This window comes from Rhinatrema bivittatum, chromosome 1, assembly GCF_901001135.1.
Source record: "Rhinatrema bivittatum chromosome 1, aRhiBiv1.1, whole genome shotgun sequence".
Taxonomy (NCBI): domain Eukaryota; kingdom Metazoa; phylum Chordata; class Amphibia; order Gymnophiona; family Rhinatrematidae; genus Rhinatrema; species Rhinatrema bivittatum.
Window position 1 is genome coordinate 113,395,319 of NC_042615.1, and position 19,491 is coordinate 113,414,809.

General features: G+C 44.8%; 1 protein-coding gene across 10 annotated transcripts in view; it reads left to right on the top strand.

The window, feature by feature from the left end:
* The window catches only part of TRAPPC11 (trafficking protein particle complex 11), a 203,426-nt gene that overhangs the window by 81,483 nt on the left and 102,452 nt on the right, over positions 1-19,491 (top strand). For all 10 annotated transcript variants that reach the window (XM_029583298.1, XM_029582652.1, XM_029582739.1 and 7 more), the window contains 3 exons: positions 3,425-3,486; positions 3,586-3,718; positions 16,665-16,795. In XM_029583298.1, coding sequence (XP_029439158.1) covers positions 3,425-3,486; positions 3,586-3,718; positions 16,665-16,795 — 326 coding nt within the window. The remainder of the gene's footprint in view (positions 1-3,424; positions 3,487-3,585; positions 3,719-16,664; positions 16,796-19,491) is intronic.

The window sequence follows — 19,491 nt, forward strand, 5'->3', positions numbered from 1 at the left end:
GCCAAGTCCATTCTCCATTGGTGGTTGATTCCGGCCCACGTGCAACGCAGGATGGATCTAGAGGAGCCCCAGTGGGTGATCGTGATGACAGACGCCAGCCTCTTCGGCTGGGGTGCGGTTTGCCAATCGAGGTCAGCACAGGGCCAATGGACAGAGCAGCAGGTGAAATGGTCCATAAATCACTTGGAAACCAGGGCAGTACGTATGGCGTTGCGCAGTTTTCTCCCCCTGGTGAGCCGTCGATCAGTGCGAGTATTGTCCGACAATGCGACAACGGTGGCTTACATCAGTAGTCGGGGGGATGGGGGGGGGAACAGAAGTCGTCCAGTGGCATTGGAGGCTGACCGGCTAATGCTCTGGGCTGAGCACCATCTGGTCCATCTAGCAGCTTCTCACATAGCTGGGGTCGACAATTATCAGGCTGATTTTCTCAGTCGCCAGCATCTAGATCCCGGAGAGTGGGAACTTTCCGAGGAGGCGATGCATCTCGTGGCTCGTCGGTGGGGTGTTCCTTGCCTGGACCTGATGGCAACTCAAAGAAATGCGAAGGCGGCTCGCTTCTTCAGTCACAGGAGGGAACACGGGGCGGAAGGTGTCGACGCTCCGGTCCTGCCGTGGCCTCACGACGTTCTGCTGTACGTCTTTCCTCCCTGGCCATTGGTGGGCAAAGTCTTGTGAAGGATAGAGGCTCACACTGGCTCAGTCATTCTCATGGCTCCGGAATGGCCACTGCGACCTTGGTTTGCAGATCTGATCAACTTAGCGGTAGACGGTCCTCTTCGGCTCTGTCATCTACCGAATCTTTTTCGACAAGGTCCAGTATTTTTCAATCAAGTGGATCGCTTTTGTCTAGCGGCTTGGGTTATGAGAGGCAGCAGTTGAGGAAGAAAGATTATACGGATCAAGTTATTTCCACCCTCCTGCAGGCGCGAAAAACATCTACTTTGCTCACCTATGTTCGAGTCTGGAAGGTTTTCGATTCCTGGTGTAGAGGGTTGAATGTGTCCCCACGGCAATCCTCAGTTGTCCATATTCTGGCATTCGTACAAGAGGATCTGAAGAAAGGCTTGGTGTGCAGCTCTCTCAGGGTTCAAGTAGCGGCCCTGGGATGTTTGCAGGGAAAGAGTGACGGGACATCCTTGACGGCTCATCCGGATGTAACGTGTTTCCCGAGAGGTGCTAAACTTTTGAACCATCCGGCTCGTCCAGTGTGTCCTTCTTGGAGTTTGAATCTGGTTCTCCGTGGCTTGTGCGGTCTTCCAATTGAGCCTTTGAAACAGGTCACTTTGAAAGACTTGACACTTAAGGCAATTTTGCTGGTGGCTAAAACTTTGGCACGGCGCATTTCTGAGCTTCAAGTGTTGTCCTGTTGGGAGCCTTTTCTCAGGATTTGGATTCAGGGGTTTCCCTTAGGACGGTGCCCTCCTTTCTACCGAAAGTCGTGTCGGAGTTTCATTTGAATCAGACCTTGGAGTTGCCTGCCTTCATGGATTTGGATCGGAGTTCGCCTCAGCCTCGTGACTTGCGAAGATTAGATGTGTGGCAGATTCTGCTTCGCTATCTGGAGGTCACTAATGCTTTTCGTTTGTCTGATCTGTTTGTCTTATGGAGTGGTCCTAAGAAAGGACATAAGGCAACTAAAGCCACTATTGCCCGATGGTTGAAGGAAGCCATAACTTCAACATATATATGTCTTGGGCGTGCAGTACCGGATGGTTTGAAAGCGCATTCAATCCATTCTCAGGTGGTGTCTTGGGCAGAGAGTCCGTTTGTTTCGCCGCAGGAAATTTGCAGAGCGGCTACTTGGAAATCTTTACACACTTTTGCTAAGCATTACCATTTAGACGTCTGCTGCCAAAACAGTTGCCATCCGGAGCAGAGTGTTCTTCGAGCGGGACTCTCCAGGTCCCCCACCCCATCTAGGGCAGCTTGGGTACATCCCAGTGGTCTGGACTGATCCTGGTACGTACAGGGAAAAGAAATTTGGTTCTTAACTGCTAATTTTCGTTCCTGTAGTACCAAGGATCAGTCCAGACACCTGCCCATGGAATCTGGAGACTCCGTTCGGTATCGTTTTCATTCTACGGAAAATTCTCAAGTGGACAGCATTCATGTTGCATATGGAAGTACTCCTCCATGTTCCAGAAGTTATGCAGTTTTTTTCATTAGGTGGTTTGATATAGTCATTGGTTCTTATGTTGAGGTTATGATATGTTTCATTCTGCTATGGTATGGATTATACTGAAGGATCGCAGGTGGCACACCAGAGTAAGAGGGGGGTGCCTTTCAGCTTTTTTTCTCTGACTCCATCTGCTGGAAGAGAGACACAACCCAGCAGCCTGGACTGATCCTTGGTACTATAGGAACGAAAATTAGCTGGTAAAAACCAATTTTCCTTTTATGCTCTACTTCTAAATATGGAGGTCAAAATTCAGCGCTACTTAGCTGGTCAGATTCAGACTTAACCAGCTAAATGGCGTCTTTTCAATATTTAGGCACAGCCAGTGGCTTCCACTTAGCTGGCTGTTTATCCGGCTAAATAGTTAGCCAGAAGCATTCCGGTGTGGAGCTACTTATCCAGCTGTCTTATAATTAGCCTTGTCCAGTTTAGTTAGTGATAAGTCTAGGACAGTTATTTGACTGTCCTATACCTAACCTGATAAGTTTAGCCTGCTAACTTGCTCAGCTGGACCAGCTCCTGTTTCTCCATTACTGTTCCACCAACAGGATGTAAATAGCCTGCCAGTGGGAGCATGAAGTAAATTTTAAATGCAGAATTTTTTTTTTTCCTTTTCTTCTTGAATCTTGTGAGCTCTCCCTCTAAGATAGCAAGGAATTTTTAATTAAGTTGCTTAAATAAGAGTCCTTAAGAACATAGGGAAGTATCTTTGATTATCACGTGGTTTGATTTTAGCTTTAAAAATGTGCCTCATGCTCCCATTGATATGCTTCTTTCCATCCTGCCCGTGGGTCTTTGGCAGAGGAAATAGAGCTTGTCCTGCAGAATACCAGAGCAACATAATGGTATAAGGTCATTCATCCACCGATGAGAACATGACAAACATTCAAAACAGTAAAACTAATTTTAAAAAAATTTATTTGGGTTAGGGCTTCTTTGAAAATCTAGAAGAGAGCGCTCTGCCTTCTGACAATGATGCAGTTTTCCCCCTGCTACTGCTGTAAAACATCCATGTGGCTTTCTTCCCACTCAGATCTTTTCTGTCTTGGGCTGTTGATACAAAACTCTCACCTTCTATTGCTACTTTTTTTTTTTTTTTATGTCCCAAAAATCATTCTTGCAGCCAAAGAGCTTTGTCATGTGATTCCTAATTTATGAGTTTTGTCAGGATTAGTTTTAACATTCATGTAGCAAATATAGAAAGAGGATAAAGAATCAGTTTGGTATCCTTCATTCTGCTATTAGCATCTACTCTAAAAGATGATCAGAAATCTCGTATAGAAAAGAACCTGATAAAAGTTTTAATGGTAAGTTGAATATGTTTGAATACATAAAGGCATTTTAAAAAATAAAACATTTGCAGTCCCTAATGCCATTGTTGCATCATTCTTTCTGTATACATGCAGAATGAAAGTCCTGACCCAGAACCGGATTGCGATGCTTCAATGGTGAAAACTGCGCAGAAGCTCTGGGCTGATCGAGTGTCCTTGGCAGGCAGCAACATCTTCACAATAGAAGTGCAGGATTTTGTTCCTTTCGGTAGTTTTTAAAATCCTTCTTAACAATGCAGTTCAATAATGTATTTTGGAAGTTTGTCTACTTAGCAGAAGATTGATTATTAATAACCTTGTGGTTTAGGTTTGTTTTGTTTTGTTTTTTACTTAGATTTTAGAGTATCTCCTCTCAGTGTAGCAAAATGGGAGAAGAATGTTCCATATAGAGTGAATACAAATTATTTGTCATGGAAAGCTGCTATGTTGCTTATTTGTTAGGTTGCTGTGGATATGCGCATCAGTGCATGGGATTGCACATAAACCATGTTGTCTTCCTGCTGTGCATGTTGTCTAAAAGAGACAAGGCCCTGCTGGATGCAGGAAGGGTAATTTTCATAGAACCCGCATAGGCTAGTCTGGGGGTATATTTTACCTGCAGACATCAGTCAGAATTTTCAAAGCAGATTTATGTACATTAATCTGCATATAATACCTTGTATTGACTGTATTTTTGTTAGCGGTGATTAAAGCTGTAACTTCTCTTATTTGCTTTGTATGCTAAGAAATGTCTATAAAGTTTAAAAAAAAAAAAAAATTCATGATTGTGCATGCATGCATAAAGTTACACCTGAGAGCAAGTGTAACTTTGTGTGTGTATAGAATACATGCATACTTTTGAAAATCAAAAGTATGGGTGTAAATCCTTTCCCAGCACCAACTTTTACATGTAAAGTATGCACATATACCAGCGAATTGATTTTGAAATGGGGATTTATGCTCAGAAACCAGGGTTTCTGCATGTAAATACTATTGAAAATTACCCCAGCAATGTGCATTTTCATGGGGCAGTTTTACCGTTGTGACAATGTTTCATTCTGTATTTCACTGGCTCAGGATTTCTTCCTTTTCTATTATGAACCTTATATGTCATAGTCAGTCTTTTATAGTATGGTCCCTTGCTATGTTGGTTCTACCTCAAACAAGTGTAGTTTAATAATTTGATGGATGTACCTGCTGATGTCTCCTCCCTCACGCCTCACCAAGCTGAGTATTAAAGGAGCTCTTAAACCCACATCCCAATTTGGTGCCCCAATAAATTCCTGTCTGTGTGGTGATGAATATCAGTTGTTCAAGGCAGGAGCAATCTCTCTTCTCTTCGGCCTCTCCTGCTATGTTATGCAAAATGGCACCGGGTGACCTGAGGCTTTTCGTTGCTCTGCACATAATACAGCTATAGTCTTTTATGATCAGGTTGCTGAATGGCAAATATCTGAAAAGCTAATGTTTAATGAAAATTTTTTTTCTCCAAGGACAAACAGGATGCTAATTCCTCATAAGTGTGTGATGTTATCCCGTAGATCCCAGTGCCGAGTTGGTACCTAAAAGCTTCGAGAAGCTTTGTCATACTCGACTGAGCACGTGCAGCCTAACCCATGTTGCATGGGGCACCCTCACTCTTCGTTTTTCTACAGAGCTCCATGGTCTTGGTTTTTCTCTGTCTGTCTTTAGCTAAAATTTCCTAAAACTGCTTTTATGCCAGGTCTCATGGTTCGTTGGTTCCATCCCTCTTAGTCTTACTAGGTAAGTTCCTGTTCATACCCCAGATCAGTCCAGGCAAGTGGGTTTTGCATCCCTACCAGTAGATGGAGGCAGAGAACTAAAAGCTTTGAGGCACTGCCACACAACAGAGTGCCACCTGCAGTCCCTCAGTATTTCTCTGTCTCCTGCAGAAGGTAGAGGTGCAAACCTGCAGTGAAGAAAGAAGGAACAGAAGAAGAAGTTAGACACTCCCTGAGGTGTTAGGTTCCTTCGTGAGGTTGAGCTGGACAAGCAGGGGGTTGGTAATTTCTGATCAGCTTTAGCCCCGCAGCAATCCAGGGGTCTGACAGCCAGGGGTCCTGTTCCCTTTTATCCCCTGTAGGCTCCTTCCCAGAAGTGTTGCCAACAGCAGGGAAGTATTCCTTTTTTTTGCTTGAAATTCTTCCTTTGCTGTGGCTGCTGTTTCTTTAAAGAAGAGAAAAAAGTTACTCTTTTCTTTCAGCAGCAACCATTCTTACTGTTTCTGGTTTGATCATCCAGGCAGGCCTGGGCTGGGAGAAGGGAGCAGTGCAGCTCCTCTCTTTGCGGATTCGGCTTGATCAGGGAGCCGGAGGCTACATTGGGCCCTGTTCCCCCCTCCTCTCCCGCGCACCGCGATCATGTGGCTTCTGTTCCTCTGCAGCAGGTCCAGCCGCATGGAGACAAGATGGTTCCAACAGCATTTTCCAGCATGGGAAAACTTTGGGCTGCTCAGGGAGCTGGAGGCTGCGTTGGGTAGTGTTCCCCTCCTCTCCCGCACGCCGCGATTATGTGGCTTATGTTCCTCTGCAGCAGTCCTGGCAATGTGGAGACAACATGATGCCGACAGCAGTTTCCCAATGCAGGAAAGTTTGTCAGGCTGGCAGCCTGGCTTGGGAACAGCTGGATGCAGCGGTGCTATGCTGCGATTTGTTTCTGGAGGGAAGGGACCCTTTTTTGGGGGGGGGCGGAAAACTAGGCTGGTAGGAGAGCCACAAGTTCCCAAGGCCCTGTCAGGATCAATACTGGGAGCCTAAACAGCCTGTCATGCAGAAGAAGGGCTACAGCTTGAAAGGTGACAGACTCCTCGGAGCCCAGGGACTCCCCCTCCATTGTTGTCTCTGGCGATCCTGTTGGGGGGGGGGGGAGGAATGATGTGGAGTTTTCCTCAGTTTGCCTTGCTTATGCATAAGGCCTTTTTAACCAGGAAAAGCACTGGCTGTGAAAGGGCATTTCTGTCAGCCATCTCATCCTACTGCAAAGAGGCCGAGGGGGCTCGTTGGCCAGGGTCAGGGAACCTCCTTCGCCAGCTGGGCCTGGACCATCCTGAGAGGCCTGATGGCTCAGATGATTCGAACCTGGATGACCAGGAAGATGGTCATAGAAACATAGAAACATAGAAATGACGGCAGAAGAAGACCGAATGGCCCATCCAGTCTGCCCAGCAAGCCTCACACATTTTTTCTCTCATTCTTATCTGTTACTCTTAGCTCCTTGTTCTATTCCCCTTCCACCCCCACCATTAATGTAGAGAGCAGTGATGGAGCTGCATGCAAGTGAAATATCTAGCTTGATTAGTTAGGGGTAGTAGGGGCAGTAACCGCTGCGATAAGCAAGCTACACCCATGCTTATTTGTTTTACCTAGACTATGTTGTACAGCTCTTGTTGGTTTTTTTTTTCTTCTCCCCTGCTGTAGAAGCAGAGAGCCATGCTGGATATGCCTTGAAAGTGAAGTATCAGGCACATTTGGTTGGGGTAGTAACCGCCGTAACAAGCCAGCTACTCCTCGCTTTGTGATTGCGAATCCTTTTTTTTTCTTCACCCCTGTCGTTGAAGCTATGCAGGATATGCGTGAAGCATCAGTTTTTTGTTTTTGTTTTTTTTTTTTTTTCCCCCTGCCGTTGAAGCAGAGAGCTATGCTGGAAATGCGTGATGTATCAGTCTTTCTCCCATGCCGATGCAGCAGAGAACCATGCTGGATATGCATGGAAAGTGAAGTATCAGGCACATTTGGTTTGGGGTAGTAACCGCCGTAACAAGCCAGCTACTCCCCGCGTTTTGAGTGCGAACCCTTTTTCTTCTCCTTTGCCGTTGTAGCAGAGAGCTGTGCTGGATGTGTGAAGTATCAGTTATTCTTCTCCCCTGTCATTGAAGCAGAGAGCTATGCTGTATATGCATTGAAAGTGAAGTATCAGGCATATTTGGTTTGGGGTAGTAACCGCCGTAACAAGCCAGCTACTCCCCTCTTTATGAGTGCAAATCCTTTTTTCCATTACCTCTTGCTGTTGAAGCTTAGAGCGATGTAGGAGTCACAGTAAGCATGTGTATGTTTATTTAATAAGGGTATTGTGTCAATAGCCATCATTCTGGCGAGTCACCCACTCTTCATTGGCGGCCTCTTGACTTTATGGATCCGCAGTGTTTATCCCACGCCCCTTTGGGGTTGGTCCGGGGGTGTATGAGGATGACCCAGCAGATCTCACGGTGGATGTCGATCAGTAGGATCCCGAAGAGGTCCCGATAATGGAGGGAGATGACCCGCAGGTGGTTTGTCTGTTCCGTAAGGAGGGTCTGAGGCCCCTTATTTCCCATGTTTGGAAGGAACTGGATATTAAGGTGGTCCAGGAGGAACCTGACAATGAAGGGGTAAATCTGGTGTTTGGACTCGGGCCCACCAAAAGTTTTCCTCTCCCTAAAAGGATCAAGAAGCTTGTGAACCAGGACTGGGACTTCCCAAAGGCGATCCCCAAGGTGGCTAGAGCCAAAGTAAAATTGTATTCCCTTAAGGAGGGTGTTGCTGAAGGTGCATGCTTCGGTCACTAACAAGCTGACCATTCTGGTTGCAGGTTTGGCAGCATTAAAGGACGTGCAGGACTGTAAGCTAGAGATTCATCGGTAGAGGATGTTTGAAGTCTTGGCACTGAGTCTATGAACAGTGATCTGTGAAAGTCTGATTGAAAGGGCCTGTTTATGCTGGGTCCAGAAGTCTCAGGAGAAGTCTTCAGCAGACACTGGTGTTAATAGCCAGGCAGCTCAGGTGGAGGCAAGGATTGCATATGAGGCTGACACGCTTTATGACGTGAGCTGCACGTTGGCCAGAAATATGGCTTTGGTGATCTCAGTGTGACGTCTGCTGTGGTTGCAGAATTGGTCAGCTGATATGTCATCCTAGTTTCTGTAATCTTCCCTTTTAAAGAAAGGAAAATTGTTGTTCAGGGAAAACCTGAAACAATTGATGAAGGTTTTGGGGGGAGTCTAAAGGGAATAAGCGGCCAGAGGATAAGATGACTGGAAGCCTTTTCCGCCTCACTCTAGGTTTCAGGAGTTAAGAACATAAGAAATTGTCATGCTGGGTCAGACCAAGGGTCCATCAAGCCCAGCATCCTGTTTCCAACAGAGGCCAAAGCAGGCCACAAGAACCTGGCAATTATCCAAACACTAAGAAGATCCCATGCTACTGATGCAATTAATAGCAGTGGCTATTCCCTAAGTAATACCAGTTAATGGACTTCTCCAAGAACTTATCCAAAACTTTTTTGAACCCAGCTACACTAACTGCGCTAACCACATCCTCTGGCAACAAATTCCAGAGCTTTATTGTGCATTGAGTGAAAAAGAATTTTCTCCAATTAGTCTTAAATGTGCTACTTGCTAACTTCATGGAATGCCCCCTAGTCCTTCTATTATTCGAAAGTGTAAATAACCGATTCACATCTACTCGTTCAAGACCTCTCATGATCTTAATGACCTCTATCATATCCCACCTCAGCCATCTCTTCTCCAAGCTGAACAGCCCTAACCTCTTCAGCCTTTCCTCATAGAGGAGCTGTTCCATCCCCTTTATCATTTTGGTTGCCCTTCTCTGTACCTTCTCAATCGCAACTATATCTTTTTTGAGATGTGGTGACCAAATTGTACACAGAATTCAATTTGCAGCGGTTTTTGTCCCAATAAGAGTTCTGCACTGTCTTCAGGGCAAAACTAGGGTTCCGGTAGGCAGAAGTCCTTTCGAGGCGACAGTAGACTTCCCTGAGAGGGCTCTGACCAGGGGTCTGGCGGTGGTAAGGTTTCACAATGAAGCCAGGCTGGTCCACTCTCTCGAGATGGAGGTGGAAGGCTATCTATCACAGTTTTATGAAGAGTGGACCAGGATTACCTTGAACCAATGGGTCCTAGAGGCAATAAAGGATGACTATGCTTTAGAATTTTTTCGCCCCATCACGAATGCTTTCATGGTGTCTCATTGCAGTGTCCGAGGCAAGGAAGCGGCGATTCGGGACACATTGTGTAGCCTTCAGTTGTTGGTGTCATAGTACTGGTAGTGGCTATGGAGCGCGGTCATGGGAAGTACTCTATTTACTATGTTGTGCCAAAAAAGGAAGGAGCCTTTCGTCCCAATCTGCAAAAGGTGAAATGTAATACTGCAAGTTCTCTGTCTCCAGCAGATGGTGGATGTACATTTCCCTAAGGGGATTGATTTTTGAAGGGAGAAATTTGAAATTCTAAATTCAAGAAAAGAAAGCTGCACTCCTGCAGTGAATCCTAAAAGTACCTCCCCCAGTTGAGAATATCTGAGGCAAATTCCATGATCCCTCAGAGGTGTGCCTTAGGACCGGTAGCTGGGTTTCCCGGTGTGGATTTAGCTGCTAGTTCAGCTGAAAGGCAGTGGGTGCAGGAGGTTGAGTGCAGCAGTGATGACATATGCCCTCTTCCCGCAGCCGGAGACCATCTCTATACTCAGCCAGTAAGTGCTAAGCTCAGGTAAAGTTTAAAAAAAAAAAAGTTTTACCTGAATCAGACAAAGGGGGTTTCAGGACTTTCTTTGGTCTCCATGCTCGGCGCGCCGTGCCGATGTTCGTTCCCGCTTCCGTTTGGGAACTGGGCTACCTGACAGGTTGAGCAGCCCCAAGTGGACTAGGCCCTGCACTTAGGCTTTTTTCTTGTACGCCGCATGTTAGGCCACGGCATCCGTTTTTGTGTGCTCTTGTGCGAGTTCTGCTGTAATCTATAGGCCGTCGGTGTGTGCAGTGTGTCGGGTCTGCACACGTGTTGTGCGCTCAGTTTTTTGGTGCTTTTTACATGCACAAACTTTTATGTGCTTAACTTGGCGCATAGGTTATGCATGCACCTTGCTACGTTTTCTTCTAGGCGCTTATTTTTTTGGGAGTGTTTCATTTTTGAGCGTGAGCTGTTCCGATGCATGTTTCCTGCAGTGATGGCATCAGTAAGCAAGAAGCCTAAGCATCTTCCTATTTGTGTTGCCTGTCATATTTGGGCTTCTCAGCCTGACCTGGCTTCTAACCTGGGTCAATGCTGTTCATACACTCAGGGAGAGGTTGTATTCCTTGGATTTTGCTAAGCCTGGCTCTTTCCATTCTGATGATGAGTTGGTCATGGCCTTGACTTGGGGGGGAGGGGTGCCATATCTTGGCTCTCCTTTGACTGGCTCCTCTGCTGGCAAGGGCAGTTCTGTGGGACCTGCTCCAATTCCTTCTGGGTTTGGTCTAGACCCGGCTGCTTTTTCTTGGGTGGAATTTTTTTCAAGGCTTACAAACCTTTCTTCAAACACAATCCTCCGCTTCCCCCTTTTCTGTCCGGTCGGACCCTCAGACGATGGCTCCTCCCTCTTCCAGTCCTATGCTTAAGCACTGGGGCTCGCCGCAGCTCCTTGCGTGTGTTCCCAACAGGAATCCAGATGGCACTGATAATGTTGATCCAGATTCCCTGGAAGAAGGGAAAGTTCCTCTAGGGCTGAAACCATATCAAACCATGTTGTGGTTCTTTCATTGAGATGATTTCCCAGACTTTGAAACAGCTGGATGTTCCTGGTTCAGATGCTATGTTAGAGCCGAGGAAGAATCCCATTTTGATTTACTTACATAAAGCCTCTTGTTTTTTCCCGGTGATGGATGCCATCCAGGAATTGATCTGTAATGGGATGCCCCAGAGGCAAATTTAAAGGTGTTCAGGCATTTGCGGTTTCCCAAAGCGGATGCTCTGGTATGTGCCATGTCTAAGCAGATGACTATCCCTGTCAAGGGAGGAGCGGCTTGAAGAATGTACATGATAGAAGGATTGAGGCTGTTCTTAAGCAAGCTTTTGAGGCAGTGGCGGTGAATTTACAGATTGTCTCCTGTTGTACCCTAGTGGCGAGATCTTGTCTGCTTATCTCTCAGGAGGTTGATGAGTCTGGAGGGAATTCCAGAGCAGTTATGGAGCCTGCTGCCACCTTTTTAGTAGACGCAGGCTGTGATTTGGTCCGGACCTTGGCCAGAGGAGTGGCTTCAGTGATAGCAGTCAGGCGTCAACTCTGGTTGCGAAATTGGTCAGCTGACACAGCTTCCAAAGCCAGTCTTACCAATATGCCCTTTCATGGCTCTCTCTTGTTTGAGAGCGAGTTGGAGAAACTGGCCAGTAAGTGTGGCAAGTCTCCGGTGCCTCATTTGGTATTAGGGGTTGTTTCTGGGGTTCCAGGCATTTTCGTCCTTACAGAGGGACAACCTTTCAGTGGACTTGGCCTTTCAGTAGGGAAAGTCTGGACCCAGGAGAGTGGGTGGTGTTAGCCAAGGCGTTTCAGCTGATTATGGATCGCTGGGGCCTTCCATTCCTAAACCTGCTGGCAACTTCTTGAAATGCGAAGGTTCCTTGCTTCTACAGTCACAGGAGAGATTGTGATCCCTGGGAATAGATGCTCTTGTACAGGTCTGGCCAGAAGACAGATTGCTTTATGCCTTTCCTTCGTGGCCCTTGCCAGGCAGGATAATTTACAAGATCGAAGGCCACAGGGGCTAGTAATCCTGGTGGTGCCGGACTGGCCCAGGCATCCATGATATGTGAATTTGCGATGACTCATGGTGGAGGTCCCCATTCGTCTTCCTCCGCACATGGATCTACTTCAGCAGGGACCGGTTCTTCATGAGGATCCGACTCTGTTCTGTCTTTTCTGTCTTTTTTTTTCCCTTTATTTATTAATTTTCATTCACATATACATTTAAGTGAATAAAGGTATTATCACATCGTGGAATCTCCCCTTAAAAGATAACAAAACACAATTTATACAATGTTAATAAACATTTCTATCTTCAAGAACAATTCTATATTGTATTAAACTATAATAACAGAGATTTAAATCATCAAACTTAGGATAAAAGTAAAGCTGATTTAAGTAATTTAGTAAATAAATGGAGATTACTATTTATGAAATCACTCCCAAGAAAAACGCTTAACACAGATCTCACACTGGTTTCTCTACATACCTGCCCACCTTAGCCTACTCATTAATAGGAATTACACTGGTAGATGGTTCTTCTATTATAACTGGAATTTCATTACTAGATAATGGAGAGGAGGCAGTAGGTTGCTGTGCAGCCAGAAACTGCTGCAATTGCTCTATCTGACAAAAACATAGTGTTCTCCTTTTTTTTAGCTCACACTTACAAGGATAGCGCAGAAGAAACGTAAAACCTAATGAGGTTATCTGCAATCTCAATACCAAAAATTCTCTGCGCTTCATTCTTGTAACCAAAGCTAAATCGGGATAGATTTTAACCAATTGTCCATGAAAAGTCATAGGAAACTTCTGAAAATAATGTTTCATTACCTTATTAATATCCTGAGCTATAATAAAGGATACTACTAAAGTAGTTCTATTAATAACTTCTAGGTTATTAATAGAACTACTTTAGTCCTCCAGAAAATCTGTAAGATTTGTTGGAACTGAAGGGTTTTTTTTTTTATAAAAAGTAACAGGTATTTATGGAAGGAATTTCATCTTCTTCATATGATAATATTTCTCTGAAGTATCTTTTTAAGGAAATATATGGAAGTTCTACCAGAACTTGTGGAAAATTTGTCAGCCTGATATTTAAGTGTCTCCTATGATTTTCTAAAGCCTCCAACCTATGTGAACTAGCCATTTGATTCTTTATAACACATACATTAACTTTTTGCAAGGAATGTATATTTTTCTCATTTTCTTTTACTTTTTGGGACATCAAATTACTTGGAGTTTGAACACCTGCTAATTTCATTTGAAAATCTACAGATATAGCATCAATCTTTCTTTCTAATCTAGTCATAGCTGAACTTAAACCAGCTACTGCTTCCCATATTGTTTCCAGTATAACCTTCCCAGGCCTCGTTAATTCCTGACACTGATCTTCTATTTGGGATCCTGGGCCCCCTAGCTCTGACGCCACTCTCATATCTATGGTTGGCATCTGAGCCTCCCCATTCTCCACACTTCGTTGGGCTGGTGGAGGTCGGCTATCTGGGCTCAGAGACGCTTCATCTTGGGAATTACACAATTCTCCAACTTGTGTGGCTCCAACAGATTCCTTAGCATCCTGACTTTCCAGCTGTGTCAGGAATCTATTTATTTCCAGTTGGGTCAGAGAAGAAGTAGTGGGTGTTGAGGGAAACATCCTAACCTTCCCTTTCCTTTTTGGTGGCATAATTTCTTCTCTATATTATCCCTGAACTCTGTGCCACTTAAAAAAAAAAAAAAAAAAAAAAAAAAACCCAATTCTGGTGTGAGATATAACTAAGAAAAAGAGAAAAGAAACCAAAATAATTCTAAAACTTAATTCAACCAAGCCGAACAAAGCTGCAGGGGTGCGTTCTTTATGCGGTCTTCCGGCGCCTCCCCCCTGACATCAGGCTCTGTCTCCTTCCTGGCGCAATCTTTACAGGAAAATCACAATTGCCCTCGTGGCCAAGAGCAGGCAAGTAAACTCACTCTGACAGCCTCCTCTGTTCTGTCTTACAGTTTGGCCCTTGAGAGGGCTCGCCTGTTGAAGTGTGGTTATTCCTCTGCGGTCATTGTCACTTTACTCCGTGCTCGCAGGTTCTCCACTTCCTTGGCTTAAGTGCAAGTTTGAAGAGTTTTTGAGGCCTGGTGTGAGGAGTGGGGTGTTCTTTCTCATTTGAGTTAAGAACCCTCTCATTCTGGATTTTTTGCAGGATGGATTGAATAAAGGCTTGGCCTCTATTTCCTTGAAGGTGCAGGTTGCAGCTCTTGCCTGTTTCAGATGCCTGGTGAATGGTATTTCCTTGTCATCTCATCCTGATGTAGGCTGTTTTTTTGAAAGGAGTGAAGCACCTTAGGCCTCCCTTGAGGTTACTGGTTTCATTGTGGAGTCTTAATTTGGTGCTGGACTTTTTGGTAGGCCCTAGGTTCTGACCACTGTGTAGCCTTTCCTTAAGGTTGTTGACTAAAGACTGTGTTCCTGGTGGCTATATGTTCTGTAGATCGGTTTTCTGAGCTGCAGGCATTGTCTTACCGGGAGCCGTTCCTTCGGGTGACTCCGGGGACGTTACAGCTGCATACTGTTCTATCCTTCTTGCCCATGGTAATCTCGGACTTTCATTTGAATCAGTCCAACTCCTTGCCATTCCTGGATAAGGTCAGGAATGCGGCGGAGTTTCACTTTTTGTGCTCCTTGGATGTTAAGGGTCTTGCTATGTGGTATCTGGAGGTCTGAGTCTTTTCGAACGACAGATCGCCTGTTTGTTCTCCATGGCTGGAGTAAGCAGGGTGCTCAGTCTTTGCGGGCTACCATAATTCGTTGGATTAAGGAGGTGGTTACGGCCACGTATGTGGATGCTGGAAAGCCGTTGCCTTCTCAGGGTGGGGCTCATTCCACTAAGGCTCAGGCAGTGTCATGGGTGGAGGTTCGTCTGTTGTCTCCCGTGGATATCTGCTGAGCTCCGATGTGGTCCTCCTTACCCACTTTTTCCAGGTTTTATCATCTGGATGTGCAGGCCCGAGAGAATGCAGCCTTTGCTCGTGCGGTATTGTCTGGACCGCGGGCAGCCTCCCACCCTGTTGGGGAGTAGCTTTGGTACATCCCACTGGTCCTGAGTTCGTCTGTCTACACGCTAGGAAATGGAGAAATTGCTTACCTGATCATTTTTTTTCCTTAGTGTAAACAGATGGACTCAGCTTCCTGCCCTCGGCTGCCGGATGAATGTCAGTAGTCCTGTGAAGCTCTGGGTCCTAAGGGATTACTGGTAAGTTTTCATCCAGACCCTTTCTTGGAGTACCTAGAATATTATGTGAGTTCAGTGTTTATGGTTGGTTGGGTACAGTTCTGTTTATCTATTTTTAATCATGTTTATAATCAAGCTTTTTGCTAGTCTGTTCTCAGTTGCTTTTGAAAACAATACTGGCAGGCTGGGGTTACTGGAGGGCTGTATATACTGTGATGTCAGCTTGCTCTGTCTCCATCTGCTGGCAGGGGAGCATAAACCCACTGGTCATGAGTCCATCTGTCTACACTAAGGAAAACCTAAATTATCAGGTAAGTAAGTTCTCCAATAGTCTGTCTTCCTCTTTTTTATTTTTTTGTGGTATAGAACTTAACTCCATCACCCCCCTCCCCCCTCCAGCTCCTCAGGCTGCCCATCATTCCCCTTCCCCCACAAGAAAAAAAGAAATAGTAAAGAAATTGACTGTTGCCTCCCCTCCCAAAGTTTTGCCCGCTGGCAATGTTTTCTACTTTTGGTTATCTTATTTTGTAGCTAGGGGGTTCTCCACTTGTAAGGACTTAGCATTCTGCTTGTCCTTGGAGAAAGCAAAATCGCTTACCTGGGCCATGGGCTTGGAACAGCTGACAGACAGACTAAGGCATGGCACAGAATCATGAGGCAGAGACGTAGGCAGGCAAGTCCTTTCAGAAGCAGGAGACGAACAGGAACCAGGCTGGGTCTCAATCAGTCGTCTGACTCAAACAGCCAGATGCAGGGGAATGAAGAATCAGAAACTTGTTCAGGTACCTACCCAGAGGAGTGAGCTTCCTTTTATGTTAGAGCAATGCTAATGTCATCAATCCGCCACAGGAAATCCTGGGCACTGGCACTATAGAAAGCTGGTGAATTGCTATGGGCCCTTGCTCAGTACAGTACGATGCAGCAGAGGAGGAGACCTCAGGGCGCCATGCTAGGAGGCCCTAACAGATTACAGGACACAGTGCTGGGCTCAGGACTGTGAGGTACAGAATGCCGACTGGGGTGGAACACCTTATGGTCAGCAGCATGTTACACTAAGGACAACAGGAAGCAAGGGCTCACAAAACCCACCTGCCTCCCACTGGAGTTGTTTCTCCAGGTTCTCTAAATTAGTTATAAATAAACTGAGGGGGTCCCACTCATTGCAGTGACATGGGTCGGGCTGCTTATATTCAGTTGAGAATGCCAAAAGTCTCTGGACTGGGCTCCACTGGAATATCAACCACTTGTGAGGACTTATATCCTGTGTTCTCGGAGAACATCTGTTACAAGTAAGCAACTTTGCTGTCCCTTGTAGTATTCGGCAAAGGACGAAAGAATTGACAGAAAACCAAGCTTGCTAAAGCAATAATATGCATTTGTGTGTGTTTGTACGGAGTACTCTGTGTACTGATATATAATTGAGGTATTTTGTGTTCATTTCCAGTGCAATGCAAAGCAAAGTTTCTCTCTCCAAGTTTTCATGTTGATGATCCTGTTCAGTTCCATGTATATCTGAAAGCGGATTGTCCTCATCCAATCAGATTTTCCAAGCTTTGTGTTGGCTTTAATAATCAGGTAATATGCTTTTAATCTTACACCTAGTGGCAGCAGGTAGGTTTTTTTTGTTTTGGTTTTTTTTTTAATTTTAGTTCAGTATGCCTTCTAGGCATATTATGCTTTAATTCTTCAGGTAAGTCACTTTAGTCTTACCAAATAAAGAGCCTTCCTCTCTGCTTGGATTTGTCAAGGCTCCATCTCTTTCTATTTTTCATTTTTCTCAAACCGCATCGGTGATCAATAGCACTACAATTTACCAACTCCAGCGGGAGGACAGATGGAAGGAGGACCAAACAAAAGACAGATATAGAATAGAAGAGGTGAAAAATGAAATCACATATAACTATTTTCTTCCTTAACTGCTTCTCATGGCTGTGTATCATGCTTATGCTTTTGTTGACTGCATTGCTTGCCATAGTTCTAACACCAAAATGCATATTGTGCTTTCAATTAATCCCTGATCAATGGTACCAACTGATCCTCTGTTAATTTGCCACACTTCTGAAACTGTATTTGAATCATAGTTTGTTAGTATGGTGTAGTGCTATTTCTAGGCCATGTAATGCTTCTGTGTATTGATTGTCTCTAGTTTATTCTGATGGCCTGATAATTTGCTATGGTGTGGTCAGTTGGATTCTTCTGAATTTTTTAATGTAATGGAGTGCTCAGGCTCTGTTATTTATGCAACTGAAGCCCTAAGTATAATTTGTCTTTAATACACTAAATATTTATAGATGGCACTATATATTTATACACTAAATATTTATAGATGGCACTATATATTTATACACAACAAAAGACGGCTTATCCCAATTACCACCCTCACACGCACTCAAGCCATCAGTCTCTCACTCATCTCCATTATCCTTTTCAACACACAATCACTACAAAAGAAAACGCATCTCCTACATGACATTCTCACTGATTCTAAACCAGAAATATGCGCTGTTACTGAAACCTGGTTCAAGCAACATGACACTCCCCTCATCAACCAACTTTCCTTAGCTACCTACGATGTGTTCTCAATCCCTAGGAAAAAGAAGAGAGGAGGCGGCATCCTCCTAGCTGTAAAAAAGGACCTACATCTCTTGTCACAAAAATGTGACATTCCAAATCAGTACGAAATTGGCTTCTTCAAATCAAAATCACTTCAACTCTGTCTCATTTATACCCCTCCAGGGCTTCTAGAGAAAGACTCATCCCCACTTATTGAATTCTTTGCAAACTCTCTATCCCACGACATACCCACAATTCTATTAGGAGATTTTAACTTACACGTGGATTCCTCCCCACAATCCCCGGCCTGCGAAGCTTTCCTTTCATCCCTCGAAGCTATGGGTTTCCAACAAATTGTGAACTCTCCCACACACAAAGCTGGCCACACTCTTGATCTGATTTTTATTAACTCCCCCATCAACATTAGCAATCCCCCCTCTTGCTTTGCAGTACCTTGGTCAGATCATTCCATGATTCAGACTAAACTCATTCTTCTTCAAAGTTCTACCTTGCCACAACAGCCCATATCTTTTAAATGTCGCAAATCCTGCACTATTGATACCATCACACAAGCATGCGCTGACATAGAAAATCAAATTGACCTCTCTTCCCCAGATAGCGCCTTCTCCACCTGGGTCAACCTCACTCTTAGCATTGCCAACGAACATTGCCCTCAAATAACGAAAACTGTCAACCCGAACCATAGAAATAGAAAACCCTGGTACTCTCCTTTCCTCAGAAATCTTAAAACGCAACTCAGAGCAACGGAAAGGTCCTGGCGCAAACAACAATCCACCTCTAATAAAACAATATACTACCAACGCATGCATGAATATAGAATTTCCATCCTTCACACCAAACGTGAATACTACTCCAAAAAAATACATGGTTTGCAATACAACCCCAAGGCCCTGTTCTCTATGGTAGCTGACCTTACCTCTCCCTCCCACACACAGCAACCTGCAAATGCCTCAAAAAATCGATGCAACGAATTAGCACAATTCTTTAAAAATAAGGTCGCTGCCATCACGACACAATTCTCCCACAATAACGTCAATATTAGCCTTCCTAATCTTAGCTCCTCTGTCTCCCTCTCCTCGTTTGACTCTTTCTCCTCCCTAGAAGTAGAGAACATCCTAAAAAAAATGAAACCCTCATCGCATCCCTCTGAAACCATTCCGTCTAAACTCCTGCTTTCTATACCCAAGGTGATTGCAAAACCCCTATCGAATATTCTCAACTGCTCTCTAGAGCATGGCACAGTCCCAAATTTCCTAAAACAAGCAGTAGTAAAACCACTACTCAAAAAACCCAATCTTGACCCCTCCTCCTTGTCTAACTACAGACCTGTCTCCAACCTCCCCTTCCTAGCTAAAATCCTTGAAAAACTAGTCAACTCTCGCCTCTCTGATCACCTTGAACAAAACAATATCCTCCCATCCACACAACATGGTTTCAGGAAGCATCTTAGTACTGAAACCTTACTGCTCTCCCTTCAAGATACACTCATAAGAGGTTCTGACTCAGGTTCCTCTTATCTAATTGCCATGCTTGACATCTCTGCTGCGTTCGATACTGTCAACCACGATGTCCTTCTCAACATCCTCAGGAGTATTGGGATCGCTGGCAATGCCCTCGCCTGGATACAATCATACCTCCAAAATCGCTTTTTTACTGTCCTAGTGGATAATAATGAATCTGACCCTATCAGTCTGCCC